The following is a 14767-nucleotide window of genomic DNA, read 5'->3' as shown; positions in this document are numbered from 1 at the left end:
AGAAGGATTCAACGGGGCTGATTGCCACGGACTTCCCTATAGGAATTGTAGTAGTTTTTGACTGCTGGTTAAATAATAAAAGACAAGTTGAGTTTGTGTCATTATTAAAACATGGGAGTGGGAATATTAGGATCATAAAATAAAGGGAAATGATATCAACACTGTATCCCAGCTCGTTTTTTAGTGTTTAATGAGCTTTATGGGACCTGTAATAACCTTTTGAAAGCTATTAAAAGCTAATGAAAAAAGTGTAAAATAAAATAAAATAATAATAAATACAAAAACTGAGTAGCCTATGCAAAATATTTCCCAAAATGGCCAAAAACTCAACCTCTTGAATTTGTATTCCTAAAAAGTCCCTAAATACGTACAAATAATTTGGAAAGTGATATAGTCGCTCCCTTTTCTTCCCTGGGCTATCCCCCTGTATTGTAATTATGACTACTTTTTTACAACTACAAAGTACGAAGGGTGGCCCGGGGAAGAAAAGGGGGCAAATAAATCACTAATATAAAAAATATGGTCAATTTTCATTGAACATGGAGGATTACAGGTGAAAGGAACAAAGGTGAGAATGAAAGGCAGTGAAAAGCTAGAAGTAAAAGGAGAACATTAGAAAAGCTAAAGGGAGAATATTGGCCCTGGTTATCAAACTACAATCTTTTTGTGGGCCAAGAATTTTTTTCTACATCTATTTTCCTTTGGGGTATTGTTAAAGAAAAATGGAGCTTAAAAACATACCATCCCATTCAAAGCTGCTCTAACATTTCCCACCTAGACCTCTATTGTGTCATGTGAGCAATAGAGGCAAATTCCAACCGGCCATTCTTTTCAAAGAAATTAGCATTCCTTCTCTTTCCCGGGTGTATCACTTCCCAATAATTCAAATCGAAGCAATTTGATATCCGACTCCGGCATATATGACATGCAAGACTCAAAATGCTCATTGGGGAGTGATAAATCGACTCCCGATGTGTCTTTCTCTCTCCTCTAGGTTAGAGAGAGAAAGAGGAGAGAGATAGACACATGGGGAGTCGATTTATCCATTTGGGGAGTCGATTTATCACTGCCCTCTAAATATTGTGTTAAATCTATCCGATGGGGAGTGCAACTGAACAAGTAATAAGATAATAATCCTCCGGCCATCCGAATCCATTAATCTACTGATCAATCCTTGCGAAGAAATTCACGTTCATTTTTTCCCGGGTGTATCACTCCGAATAACTTAAATCGAAGTAATTTTTGATAATCGAATTGGGGCTATATGACAAGCAAGACTCAAAATCCTTGTGCTTCGACTCCTCTTTAAGGAATAATATTGAGAATATTCACCTTCAGGATGGTGTGCCATTGAACTATCAAATGTGCAGTGCCGCCTACCCAAAAAAAAAAAAGTGCAGTGCCATGGGACAAGTAATACAATAATAAGTCTACGGCCAACCAACTGTTAAAGTATAAAAGATTAAATAATGCCTTTTCGACCGCGTAAGCTATTGTAGTAATTGGCTGTTTCACATGGTATAAGACCAATTGCCCTGGGCTCAAAACTCGTTGATATTAAAAATCCACATGTAATGGCGAACCCAAAAGAGAGGCCGCATGTAAGCCAATCTTGAAAGGAGGGGCCACACGTGATGTGGAGTATTATTGACTCAAAATTACATTAATTTTCAGCTAATATTTATTTATTTATTTACACAATCTGAAACGAACAGGGCATTTAGCTTTTGGCTATATTTATTAAAAAAGAGGACTGATAAAATGAAGGGCGGCCTTGCAAAAATCAGCTACAAGGGCGCTCCTATTGGTCGGTTTCAGCAAAGTGTCGGAAACGGTTATGCCATGAATACACCTTGCTGAAACCGACCAATAGGAGCGCCCTTGTAGCTGATTTTTGCAAGGTTGCCCTTCATTCTATCATTCCTCATGAGAAAAAAATACACTGAATTTTTATAAGAAATGTGTGGACCTGGTAAAAAGGAAAGCCAAAAGTTTTTTGCCATGAATACACCTTGCTGAAACCGACCAATAGTAGCGCCCTTGTAGCTGATTTTTGCAAAGTTGCCCTTTATTCTATCATTCCTCATGAAAAAAAATACATTAAATTTTTATAAGAAATGTGTGGACCTGATAAAAGGGAAAGCCAAAAGTTTTTTCTTTCTCAATTTGTTATTGTGATCTGGTTTATTTCAGTAGTAAAGAACTTGTTCACATTAGCCTTAAAGACGGCAAGCAAATCTTCCTGTCAAGCAGCTTGCCTATTAATGGTGACCAAGATGGCAAGGAAATATCCCTGCCAGCAGCTTCCCTATATCAATCGAAGAAGCGCACTCCAGAGAATGTACTAATCATAACAGGCAATCAAACTGTGTTCTTGCTAAGAATAAATCATTGATTGCTAAATAAGTGAAAGAGTCATAATATCTCCAATGGGATCATCTCTTACTTTTGCTCCAAAACATTGATAAACAACTTTTTTGAAGACTGGCCAAGAAATGATTCTATGGGTGTGCTCAAACCGTAGGAACCATTGAGTAGCTTTTCCTTCTGTGGATCGAAGGTAAGGCCACGCTTTGCTCTGTATCAATTCCATTAACACCAAAGAATTTGTCATGGCGATAAATCCAACCCTTCTAGTCATCCCCTGCAAATTTAGGAAACTCAATCTTTGCATAGACCTGAATGATGAGCAAAGATTCGTGGAAAAAAAAACCCCCCACTCCAATCGGTAGTGTTCCCTCCAATTTCTGAAGCAGTGGTACGGGTAGTGTTCCCTCCAATTTCTGAAGCAGTGGTACGGTCCGAATGGGTAGTCGCTCCTCAGCAATGTAGAATCTCCGTGGTCTGTAGTCAAAGATTCCAAACGAACAACAACATGTCTCAGTAGATTCATGCAACTTCGTGAGCTCTTCCGAGTGATGGGAGACGGTCTCTTGCAGTTTGGAATGGACTTTCGATTTTGCCTCAATTTGTTTAAGTCTGGTTCCATCTCCCATGATTAGAGATACAAAAGCCAATGATTGTTGGCTCTGATACCACATAATACCACTTAATACGGTGCTTTGAAGAGACTCAAATAATCACACTTCTGTTGGAAAATTTGTTGAGGGTACTGTTGATGATAGAAAACAGAAACTTGTTGCTTCAAGGCGTGATATCACTTTCCTTAAGACAAGATTCGCCCCCACTAGTAGTGTGCAAAGGGGATCCGCGAATTGCCTCCAAGATACAATGAAGCCTAGTAGGGAAGCCCTACTAATGTTTGATGACGCGTAGCACTAGCGGAATCAAACCCGAAATGCCCTTCCGAAATTTCAAGCCTTAGAGAAATCTCTAGATTCTGTTTCTGCAGAAAAACAGTATCTAGAACAGTAAACAAAAGAAAAACAGTATGTAGAAATACTTGGGGATTTTTGTAGGACTGTAGAAGAGAGTGTAAAATCAGTCAGAATTGCCAATTCGATTTCTATCTGAAATGACTGAAGTTTGCACATATTTTATAGACCATCGGGTGTCTTTTCAGTGTGAAAAACACCTCTACAGGGCACCTTTCCAAAATGTTTGAAATCTGACAGTTAGATCGCACCCATTGATATTGAATGGTCCTGATCGATTCTAGAGGTGACTGTTGGTTTGAGTAAAACCTCTCTCCAACCCAGTCATCGTTAGATCAACCATCTATGATGTGGATCGCACCCCCTTGGCACATGACCGTTGGAGTTATGGGCCCGTTGGGCCGATTGTTAGGCCCGAACCGAAGCCCAACCAAACTGAACCATTCGGCTTGATGGGCCTGCGAACCATTTGACCCACCCATCCGACCGGTCCACCTTCATCTTGATCCAACGGTGCAGATCAAATCTGAAAAAATTAAAGGCTCCAATCGCTCATCGCGACGTTGCGTACGTGCGAAGTGCAAAGTGCGCCTAAAAAAAGCGCCAATAAAGCGCCACTATGCGCCCTGTAGCCCATTGCCCACGCCGCGCGTGTGCGAACGGTGCGTTGCACCGTCCCACGGGTCCAACCATGGGTTCAACCCAATGTGCAATCAACAAGAGTTAGAAAAGGTAGTGCTTTATAAGCCCTTCTCTTTCTTTTCTCTCATCCGATGTGGAACTATCTTTTTCAACTCCACTTCTACATCCTTTTGTAAAAGCAAATATTTCCAAGAAAACATTTTCTTTTTCCCAAACGCTTTTGATAAAACATTTTCCAAAACACTAAAACATGTAATATACATGATTTTGAAAATGCAAAATCACTAACAACTTCCATGGGGATTGTCTCAAGAATAAGAGAAGAATAGGGGAAGAAGACCTCAATTTTTCATTGATGTTCCTCGATAGAAAGTTGCATATGTTTTTGTATTCTCCAAAATCCCTCTCTCATGTAGTCATGTTACTTCACTTTCCAAATAAAATAAATAAAAGCTAACATAAGATAACTTATAATAACTAAGATAACTACTAATAATAAATATTAAGTTACATTCGTATCATCATCTGATAGACCCTAAATTCTCTGCCTTTCGGAGCAGGCAAACAGGCGGAAAAGAATCAGCAAATCAGCAATGCCACGGGAAATTTGAGTTTGAGAAAAGGGTGGAGTGGCTCAAGCATGGCAAACACCACTCCACATAACTTTAGTAGCCCAAAAATAAGTCAAATGGAAACTTAATATCCAATGACTTGTATTTGATTGTTAATTACATGTGATTAGATGTTGGTTGTGAGCGGTTTGATTTGTAAGCCATTGTGGAGATCCATCAATGAGTCGATCAAATGGACAGACTTGATTTGTACACACCTGAAGTATTTCCCATAGAAACTAGGAACAATACAGCCACTTTGTCACCCACTAAAGGCAGCTGAAAATTGATGACACTTCCTCAAAGCATCATTCAAAACACTTTTTTGCATGATGAGAGAGCTTTTCCATTATAAACTGGACTTGTTCTAAAATTTCATGAGCACACCCCTGAAATCAAAACTTTGTTCAATTGCTTGAAATTTAATGATTTTATATTAATAAAGAATACACGTTCAGTTGCAAATATACATTAGCTGTATGCTCATTTACCCAGCCTGAACAGCCCCCATCTCTCACCCAAAAGCAAGTGCCCAAAGCATGAACCCCAATATACTAAAATAAAAAACAAGTCAAACAACTTTGGCACAGGTTGAGAAAAAATGGGCATTTTTCATGGCCCCGGAAGCTCTCTCACATATTTTGTAAGCTGCTCTCACATCTTTCCTACACGCCGCTATAAATGACATGGGTTCAGAAAGGAAGTACATATGGTAATGCATATATATCAGCTTCAGCCAAATAAGTGGCGCAAGGCCTCTCACCGGCCGTTAGACTGCACGAGCCATCGATGACTTTGCATCTTTTAGCCTCTTGCTTTTGTGGTTGTTTCCTTTCAAAGAGCCATCCCTCGTCATCAAAATCTTGGTGCAGAGACTGAAATGGAGGGTTCCAGTTCTCAGTTAGATCTCTGAACCGCACTTCCATTTTCTGAGCAGCACTCTCAGAAGAGTGAGTGCGCTTTCTGCCAGAATTTTCAGGCTCCATTGCCGGAATCTCACTCCTGCGAGAGGAACAAGGTGGTTGTTGTTCATTGCTTGGGAGCGCTGTGTCCTGCTTTAGTAAAACAGAGGAACAGAATTGCTGTTGTTCATTGCCACAGAGTTCTGGATTTTTGGGTTTTAGCAAACCAGAGGAACAAGGTGGTCGTTGGCCATTGTTTGGGAGTTCTGGGTCCTTTTGCTTTAGCAAAACAGAGGAACAGGATTGTTGTTCATTTCCGTGGAGTTTTGGATCTTTGGGTTTTACCAAACCAGACGAACAGGGCTGTTCATTGTTGGGGAGTTCCGGATCCTTATGCTTGAGTAATGGCAAGCGGATGCGGAGCCCACTCCCTTCATTAATAATAAGGATTCGAGATATATAGTCAGAGCCTGAGAGAAATAACACAAGCCCAACAAGCAGAGAGACCTAAGGTCGAAAGGTTATACACAACAATCCGAATAGAAACATACCATGATTATGGCCAGTATCGGCGGGTGTGTCTTGCCTCTTCCTTTTGCCGCTGTTCTGAGTGCTGTCAGAAGAATCGTAGAGACTTTGAAGTTGGGTGGGCTGGCCATGCTCTTCTGTAAGGCTGCTTTTCTCCAGCTGTTCGATTTCTTCTGCTCTTCGCTTTGTGTGGTGTGTTTCTTTTTTATTCACCTGGCTCCTCTCATCCTTGTGCCTGTTCTTACTACCATGTTTTTTATCTTCCATCTTCCCATTTTCCCTGGATTTCTCTTTCTTCTCTTTCTTCTCCCTCTTCTGTTCTTTCCTCCTCTCTTTCTTGGCCTTTTCCCTTTCTTTCTGGAGCTTCAGAGCACCAGAAGATTTGTCAATCCCAGAACAGAATAGACAGGGAAAGACCAAAGCATGCAAGAAGCCTATGAAAGATGAGACCAACCAAGCTCAATGAAAGGAAATGCAGTTTTAGGATGGAATTCTGCATATTGAGATGCAAGTCTGCGGTCTTGCCATGCAAGAACAGTAGTTTTTCATTGGTTTAAAATGTCGCAGGCAACCAGTAGCATGTTATAATAACATAAGTCCATTTCGAGATGTTACATTACAAAAATACAAGTATAACCCAATCTCTTGTTCCAAAGAATGCAATATGAACCTCCAAATTATCAACACATGAAATTTAATGCCAAATGATAATATGGAAATTAATAACTTCACCCAGAGTTACTCTGAGTTGCGATATCCACGTACAACTGAGACAATAATAGCATAAAAAGTACAGGGCTAGAAGAGTTGTTTGTCACTTGAGACAAATAACTGTGTGGGTGGAGACTGTAAATCCAAAGTAAGAGAAACAAGTCGGCTGCTATGTTTAAAAAATTTACCGACAAGTAGAAAAAAGGAACTTTTGAGAGAGATTGGGACATGCCTTATGAACGCCTTCTATAGCTAAATGATAGAAGAGTTCACGTTGACAACTACGAAAAAGGGAATTATCTACCTTATTTTGATTCTAAAGTAACAAACTTATCGGCCAAACTAGTAAAAACCAACTAGCAAAAGTTCAGTTTTAACAACAAAACACTACTGGAATGGTAAATCCCATGGCCCACGGCTTATCCTTAATCTATCAAAAAAGATGGTATGGGCTATGATACCGCCAGATATAGCAGAAACGGACAGGAGAATGGAGATACGACTCAAAACTGTTTCCCAAACATAGTACAAGGATACCAATACTGAAATCCATACCATTGGATAAGACCAAAAGCGCATAATAGCATTTGATAAGACTAAATTAGATTTAACTTAGAAGATGAAATGTTGATTGTAACATCTATAAGAATACAATGGATAATTCACAGTGACATGTTCAAAACATGATAGTTGTTTTGACCAACAGAACTATCCATGGAGTAAATATGAACATCGATCGTATCGGACATGCTAAATTGGGTGTACAGCCATATCCAGGTACCAGAGGGTATGGGTTAAAACCTGGGAACAGCTATTGGAACCAAAACAAGAGAGGTGTCAAGAAACAGCTTCACAATAATTTTATAACATGACATCATACAATATTAACTTTGGGAAACTATCATAAAGAATTTCAGAACTGTATGCATCCATCTAGCAAGTGCTAGGATGTTAAGATTTAAGTCTAGTTAAATCCGGGTGGAGGTTAAAAGGCTCAATAATTACAGTGCGGAAAGACTGGGCTGTCTGGTACCAGCTCTTTTTCTTTTCTTAAAAGCAATCGTAGATTACTGGAAAAAGGATTACAAATGCACATCAAGAGGTACAACAATTGGCTTGGACTTAAAGGAGTGACAAAAAATGAAGTCAAAACCATAGTTTCCAAAGTGGGATGCAAGTACAAGAAGCGATGAGTGAAATGAAAGCGTGAAGCGAGGGGTTTAGAAAAGAGAAAATGTGAGAATCAAGAAGCTCTAAAGAAAGTAAAGAGAATGTGTGAAGCGTCAATGAGAGTCAACATGAGGCATGTAAGGAGCTTCATTAGAAGTGATCAAGTACATAGAAAGAGTATGATTGTAGTAGGTTAGGGAGGAATGGTTAATATACGTAAGGATTACAAGAAGAAAAGAAGACTTCAAGACTAATTAGAATTACAAGTTTTAAGAATTTATAGGTTTACATGGTTTAATCATGTATATTTAATAATAATTTTTTGGAAAAAGATCCGCAGAATTTTCATTTGAAACTTAAGATCAGTTTTCAAGTTGTAAATGCAATTTTTTAAATACGTCTTCAACAATATCAAAAAGAAAAATATTCATCCAGTAAGAAAAAAATCCCCTGAATATGAAGCGAACTCTTAATTAAAAGGAAACGTGTAGGAAGCATATGGGAAGTGTGCCGGGGAAGCAATCTTCCCGTCTTACTAGGAAGTTTCCAGTAACTATGGTCAAAACAACTACTATAGTCAACTTTTGAACAATTTAGTCCCAGTCAAAACCCCAGCATTTAAACTTTAGCTCTAGAAAGCCCGCAACCAAATATCGACCCTAAACCTCAATACTTTCAGGAAAATCTTCAACTTCAGGAACATCTGCTCAAGCTGCAAGAAAGCAAATTTGTTTTTTTTTTTTAAATCTCTCCTTTCCATTGCTGCTGTTTATCATAAGAAACAACTAACAATCGGCATGCCTTCTCAAAGGCTTAGAATGTTTCTGAAAGCCCACAACCAAGAATTTTCACACAGGATACAAAACAATATATCTTTCACAGGCCGATGACTTCTTGTGCATATCCATCAACAAAAAACCTTTCATATATGTACGGCAATCACACCTGTCTTTCCTTTTAACATTTCTGATTCTCATATGTTTCAAATGCTGCCTGATCTCTCATCTATGTACCCATGATAATTTCGATTCTGCATCTTACAGAATGAAGTCATAACCCCACTTAACCACTAACTATAGAACATCAACCACCAAAATTCAATTCAAACCTTGAAAATCTCAAAAGATTTCATGCATGGTATGCCTGATCTCCTTTTCCATCAGAAATGAACTAAAAGATTTCATGCTCTCAAAAGATTTCATGTTCTCAAAAACAAAAAAAACAAAAATGCTTCCTTTGTAGCCATGGCGTATAACGGTATGTCGTCCTAGATTTCATACATGGCCAACAAACATACTTAACAGAAAAATGAACAATTGCTAAGAAAGAAGTTCCTCTATCAACTTCATGCCTTTGGGCCTAGCTCTTGTTTCACAATAAATGTACCGCTTTCTCCACTTCTTCATAAACCATACCTCATTTAATATGCAGCACCATAAACAGAATAGATTTTTTTTTTACAGTTCCTTCTTCTAATGAACTCCTTGTAAAGTTTAATCTGTTTTTCAAGGATTGAATGCCTTCTCCAAGTCGCCACAGAACAAAAGTTATCAGGAAATGATTTCAAATCGAATTTAGATGCAGCAAAATTGAAAGGTATTTTTCAAACTAGAAATGCTCAGAAAGTCGAATACACGCTAAGCAGACTTTTCAAGCCCTTATTTTACTGGCCCAAAATTTATTTTGCAAAATCTGAAAACCATCGGATCGTTAAGGTTGACATGTTAAAACCTTATCTTGCAACAGAATAGTCCATCTCATTGGCATCTCTCAAGATGACAGAGAGTAGCAATTCAAACTCTCTATATCAATCAAGGGCATCTTGGTAATACGAGCAAATCCACCCAAAGCTTATCCCCAAACTCAAACTAGAAAAGAAATGATACAGACATTTGGACAGTCAACTTCGATCTAACTCTTTGTACGACGAGGAGATTCGGAGAAAGAAATTTCAGTCTGGGGGTGAATTTCACAGTGAACACGAATCAAAGAAATCCTGGGCAATGGATGGGGCAACACAGCATAGGACCATGCTTGTAATTCCAGTTACAAAGAATTGAATTAAGAATCCAGATAGATGTCCTAGGATCAGGTCAAACACAGTTACATATCACTCCGTAACTCTCACTAGCATTTTAATTTGTTCGAGCACGCCAAATATTGGAGAAACAGCAGATAGTCCAAAATTAACAAATCAAATAGATCATAATAAGGGTAAGCAAGTCCTCCATCGTCACCTTAATATCTTCCGAATCAAAAGATTGCACTGAAGTACTGAACAAATAGTGATGATTTTGTAGCATGAACCTAAATGGACAAGACCATTGAATCCAAATGGACGAGTGTAGCCCGTAAGGCCCAAGAGACCAGAAGAGCGAGCCCCCCTGAGCAGACCACATCTTCACATATCGCAAGCGATAGAGACCTTGCACTAATCTCTCTCCCGTGGGAGATATTCAAAGAGCTCACCATTCTTGGAACTAATTCATAGGGGGTTCATAAACACCCACAGAGAGTCAACCATAAAACCAAGTACGAGAAGCTCGGGGTGCATAGCAGGAGCCGTGTTTCACTTCCTCCCTACAGTCGCCTAACAATGCTACACCTTGGGAAGTAGGTTTGGTATCCAGTTGCCTTCCAGAAAGTGAACTAGGTCCGGTTTTCAGGTCCAACTTAGAGAACACCCTCGCACCAGCCAGCTGATCCAACAAATCATCAAAACGAGGAATGGGAAAACAGTACTTCACCGAATAACATATATGAACTTCAGAACCTGAGTCCTGGGAAAAAGGAGAACTAAGTCCGCCCCGTATAAGGAGGGAAAAAAACACCTTTCCCTTATATATGGAGAAATTATTGTAGAAGAGAGTCCATCGATCCTCTAAACCCAGAGAGAACTGTCTCCTATTTTACAAATAGACTAGAAAATACTCCTGCAATTGCTAATCCAAGCAACCAAAAGTTCTCAAAAGAACTCAAAAGCCTAAAGGCAAATTTCATTCAATAATCAAAATCCCTTACATTAAATCCATAACAACTATTTATAATAAAAGAAACCCTAAAATCTAACTTAAGGCTTAAGCCACTAATCGTAGTGGTCAATCTAAAATAACATAAATAAAACCTAAAACTTACCTAAAATAGTAATCCCGTAATAGACACTTACCATAGCCTAAAACTGCCTATAACTTAGCCAAATCAAGTCCAAATCGCTTAATCTTGGGCTCTTTAGATAAGTAATCGAAAAAACTTTCTAAAAACACCAAAATCATGCCAAAAGAATAAGATTTGATGCCCTAAAAAAATACCTCAAATAAAATGACGAAAATACAATTTAAAAAATAAGAAACTTTTTCATGCCAACGAACCAAACTATTCTTGGTGATTTCCGTCTGCATCATACTCCCCTGGTTAAAAAAAAACTCGATAAATGTATAAATTATAAGCAAATAATACTAAATGTTTCTAAATCAATAATTTTTTATACAAAAAACCCCTACATATACATACATTATACTACTAAATAAATAGATTTTATGCTGCCATTTAAAAAATACACTTTTAGTCTAGCTGTGCATATATGCTTGTACCATCTAAAATATTATTAGTTATTACATATAAAACCATACAAATCACATATGAGAAAAGTGTTTCTGCGCACAAGTGGCTTAAAAAAGCCACCGATTGGTCGCTTTTTGTGGACCCCGCAGAGGTGGACCCGCCATACGAACCAATCAGTGGCTTTTTAAGCCACTTGTGCGCAGAAGCTCCCTGCGCATGTGCGCATAAACACCTTTCTCATCACATATAAGATATATTAAACCTAACATTTTCTGTGTCTTAGTCACTAGTAACTGACTTGATATGCCTAGTAGCGAAAAGGGTTGGCTCCCTGGGTATTCTAGGTTTTTTTACTGCTCTGATATAAACTAGCAACCTCCAGCCTTTAAGGATCCCAATAGGGCAACCTACCAACATCAAAAGCATCCAACATGACCCCTTCCATCACTCCTAACCATGGAAAGCTCTGCAAAATCATAAGAGCTGATTCTTCATTACAACAGCCACCAAATTGTAGATCTGATCTGAACCTCTGAGCCATTTTTTTCTAAATCACACCTGATTTAAGGTAATTTGATCATATTATTCCAAACATCCATTTCAACAATATACATTCCTACTAGTTTATTGCAAAAATCCAGAAACCAATCTTCGTCATGTATTTATGCTCTTGATTAGCAAAAACAAACTGGATAATGATTTATCCTGTCGGTCTAGCACTAAACTCCATTCTAACTCTTCCTCCAATAATTCTGTGAATGATAAAAACAATCAGGCCCCAATAACATAAGCAACAGATATGACATGATTTGCATGCATACAAAGCAGCTAAACATGGACACTCAACAGAATTACAATACAAGCGCACAAATACAGGCCCCAATAACATAAGCAACAGATATGACATGCTTTGCATGCATACAAAGCAGCTAAACATGGACACTCAACAGAACTACAATACAAGCGCACAAATACCACGTCCAGGTGGGTTCAATCCGTTCAATCCCAGCAATGTTGCACATGTCTGCACACCCATATTGAACAGACTTTGGTTCACTCATGTAGTGATAACACTCAATACAATAACCAAAAATACATTTTCCCACAAACTGTGTTAATTTGCATGTCATTCCAACAAGAAATCCTAGCAGGCGTGTCTTGATGTAATTTTCACGAGATTCCTTTTCCAAACAACTTTAAGCAAGTGGTTGTCAAACAAGGTTTTCTTAACTTGCTGTGTTGAATGGATGCAAAACTATGTCCACATTCTTCAATGGATACTTATTAATGAGGGGTTGGAAAATAACCTACTGAGATGATGTGGTGCATAGAGGAAAAGACCATCCCAACCCTAAGAGAGGGTTAATCAACCCAACTTAAAGTAAAGATTCCTGCCTACCCTTTGTATATTGAGATCTCAAAAGAGAGATCATAGAACCAGCAGACACAAAGAAAAGCCACCAGGTAGAACAGTCTCTAATTTAGAGAACATTAGAAAACCCTAAACTAATCCCCACAAAAAAAACCCATTTTATATAATTTCATATACATGTTCATCTTACATGCCATCTTAAAATTACAAAACCAGAACAACCGAAACCCCATACATAATATATTCTCATTGGTTCATAGACTCATAGAAAAAAAAAGATACATCTAAAGTAATCATTATCCGCAACTTCGTTTTAATCATTCATTACTCTATGCATTCATTACAACAAATCATTCATTCAAAAGAGGGATCCCAAGAATCGGATCAAATCCAACCATGAGAACGAATCGATTACAAAAGCAGTCGAGCAATACTGCAAAAAAATCAACACAGCAGAGATGCTCAACAAACCTTAATCGATTCGATCAAGCCCTCATCACGGATCTTCCTCTCATATCCCGGAGGCGGGAACGGGAAGCAGCGAGACATCGTGATCCAATCAAAAACCTTAAATCTCCTCTAAAATTATCGCTAAAATCGTCCAAGAATCGCGAGAATCAAATAAATTCTCCTCCAAAAACAAGAAACCCTAGCAAGAAAAGGTCCCGAAATCAAAATCTAGGGTTTTTTCTGATAATAAGATCGGATTTAGCCGGAATCTGATGAAATCGGTGGCTAAAAAGGGCGGAGGAGAGAAAACCCTAGGGTTAGGGTTTCAGGAAAAACAAAAGAGCGGCGAGAGAGAAAAAAAGAGATTTGGGGATTGTTTGTGAGGGAAAGGGGGTTTTATAGAGAGAGTTGTACAACGCGTTTTTATTAAAGGAGATTATAGGGTTCTGTTTTAATAATGACACTCCTTTTCTTTATTTTATAATATAAGTTTCCTTAATAGATTGCTAATTACGCGGTGTTTTAGTTCGATAAGCACGGTTAAGAATCCGTATAAGTATCTACTTTCTAGTTCGGTTCTGGAAAACTAGAGAATGCTATATATGTGGAGAGACGCGTCTCAGTGGAAAAGGAAATAGAGGCAGAATTACTGGAGATGTAGTGGTGGGGCCCATCCTCTGTTGCTAATTAGACTTTAGAAGAGCTATTCTTCTCTCGGTGAGGCATCCTAAACTTGATCTGGCACTGGACCCACCCTGTAATGATATGAACCGTTCATCACTGGCAACAATCATCCAATCAATGGATGGGATGGCTGCTTTAGTAGACTTCAATTTAATGGTCAGGATCAAACGATCTTACTATATTTTGTACATATATTGATTAGATAAGCGATATATTTGTCCCCTTTTCTTCCCTAAGCAAGCCCCCTCTAGACTACTCTTTTAGACTACAAGGGGCTGTCCAAGGGAAGAAAAAGGGGCCAAATATATCATTTCCTTATTGATTATCAATGAATAGGTAGGCCCCCCTAGATGGGTCATACCAAAAAATCCTCGACGAGCAAATCTAATCTTCTGTTTTCTTTATTTTTTTTATGAATGATTATAGATGTCTTATGGGTAATATTAATCACCCATAAATAGTGGGGCCAAACAAATGAACGGTTTGGATTGCCAAACAAGGCTTCTTCGCATGTACTTTTGCCATATTATGTACTTAGTAGAGCTGTTCTGCATGAGCTTTCAAAAGGAATGCATGTAGTCTAGAAAGCAAAGAAACTACATGCATGAAAGAGTTACTAGAAATGCATGAAAATTACAATAAGGTCATCTTATTTAGGGGTGCAACTCAGGTCGGGTTCAACCCGAATTTGGGTTGGGTCGGGTTAAGCTTTTCGCAAATCGGGTTAGGTTGGGTTGGGAAAAATCAACCCGAATTGGAAATTGGGTTGGGTCTCGTTGGGGTGCGGGCAACCTGACCCGA

The 14767-nt window shown here is 38.6% G+C and overlaps 1 protein-coding gene across 2 annotated transcripts; it reads right to left on the bottom strand.

Annotated features, from left to right (window-relative positions):
- Positions 1–4999: 4999 nt before the first annotated feature.
- Positions 5000–13654, bottom strand: LOC143854142 (uncharacterized). 2 transcript variants are annotated; one of them, XM_077363956.1, is made up of 3 exons: positions 13304–13654; positions 6042–6452; positions 5000–5921 (listed from the first exon to the last, which is right to left on the bottom strand). In XM_077363956.1, the coding sequence occupies exons 2-3, from the start codon at positions 6283–6285 to the stop codon at positions 5281–5283; spliced, it is 885 nt and encodes a 294-aa protein (XP_077220071.1). In that variant the 5' UTR covers positions 6286–6452; positions 13304–13654; the 3' UTR covers positions 5000–5280. The 2 variants fall into 2 exon arrangements, with proteins under 2 accessions (XP_077220071.1, XP_077220070.1); XM_077363955.1 differs by having other exon boundaries at positions 6042–6381.
- Positions 13655–14767: the final 1113 nt, after the last annotated feature.

The sequence above is a fragment of the Tasmannia lanceolata genome, unplaced genomic scaffold, assembly GCF_043159265.1.
Source record: "Tasmannia lanceolata isolate RefF3 unplaced genomic scaffold, GAP_Taslan_0.1 ptg000020l, whole genome shotgun sequence".
Taxonomy (NCBI): Eukaryota; Viridiplantae; Streptophyta; class Magnoliopsida; order Canellales; family Winteraceae; genus Tasmannia; species Tasmannia lanceolata.
Note: the sequence above shows the minus strand (reverse complement) of the source record. Positions and strands in the feature narration are given on the sequence as shown.

Bases quoted from the DNA above. Each gene is read 5' to 3' on its own strand.
- LOC143854142 (XM_077363955.1), bottom strand. From the start codon at position 13,381: ATGTCTCGCTGCTTCCCGTTCCCGCCTCCGGGATATGAGAGGAAGATC. The intron at 6,382-13,303 runs GTTTGTTGAGCA...GGTGCTCTGAAG, and splicing joins GCTTGATCGAATCGATTAAG to CTCCAGAAAGAAAGGGAAAA. The intron at 5,922-6,041 runs GTATGTTTCTAT...TTATTAATGAAG, and splicing joins CGATACTGGCCATAATCATG to GGAGTGGGCTCCGCATCCGC.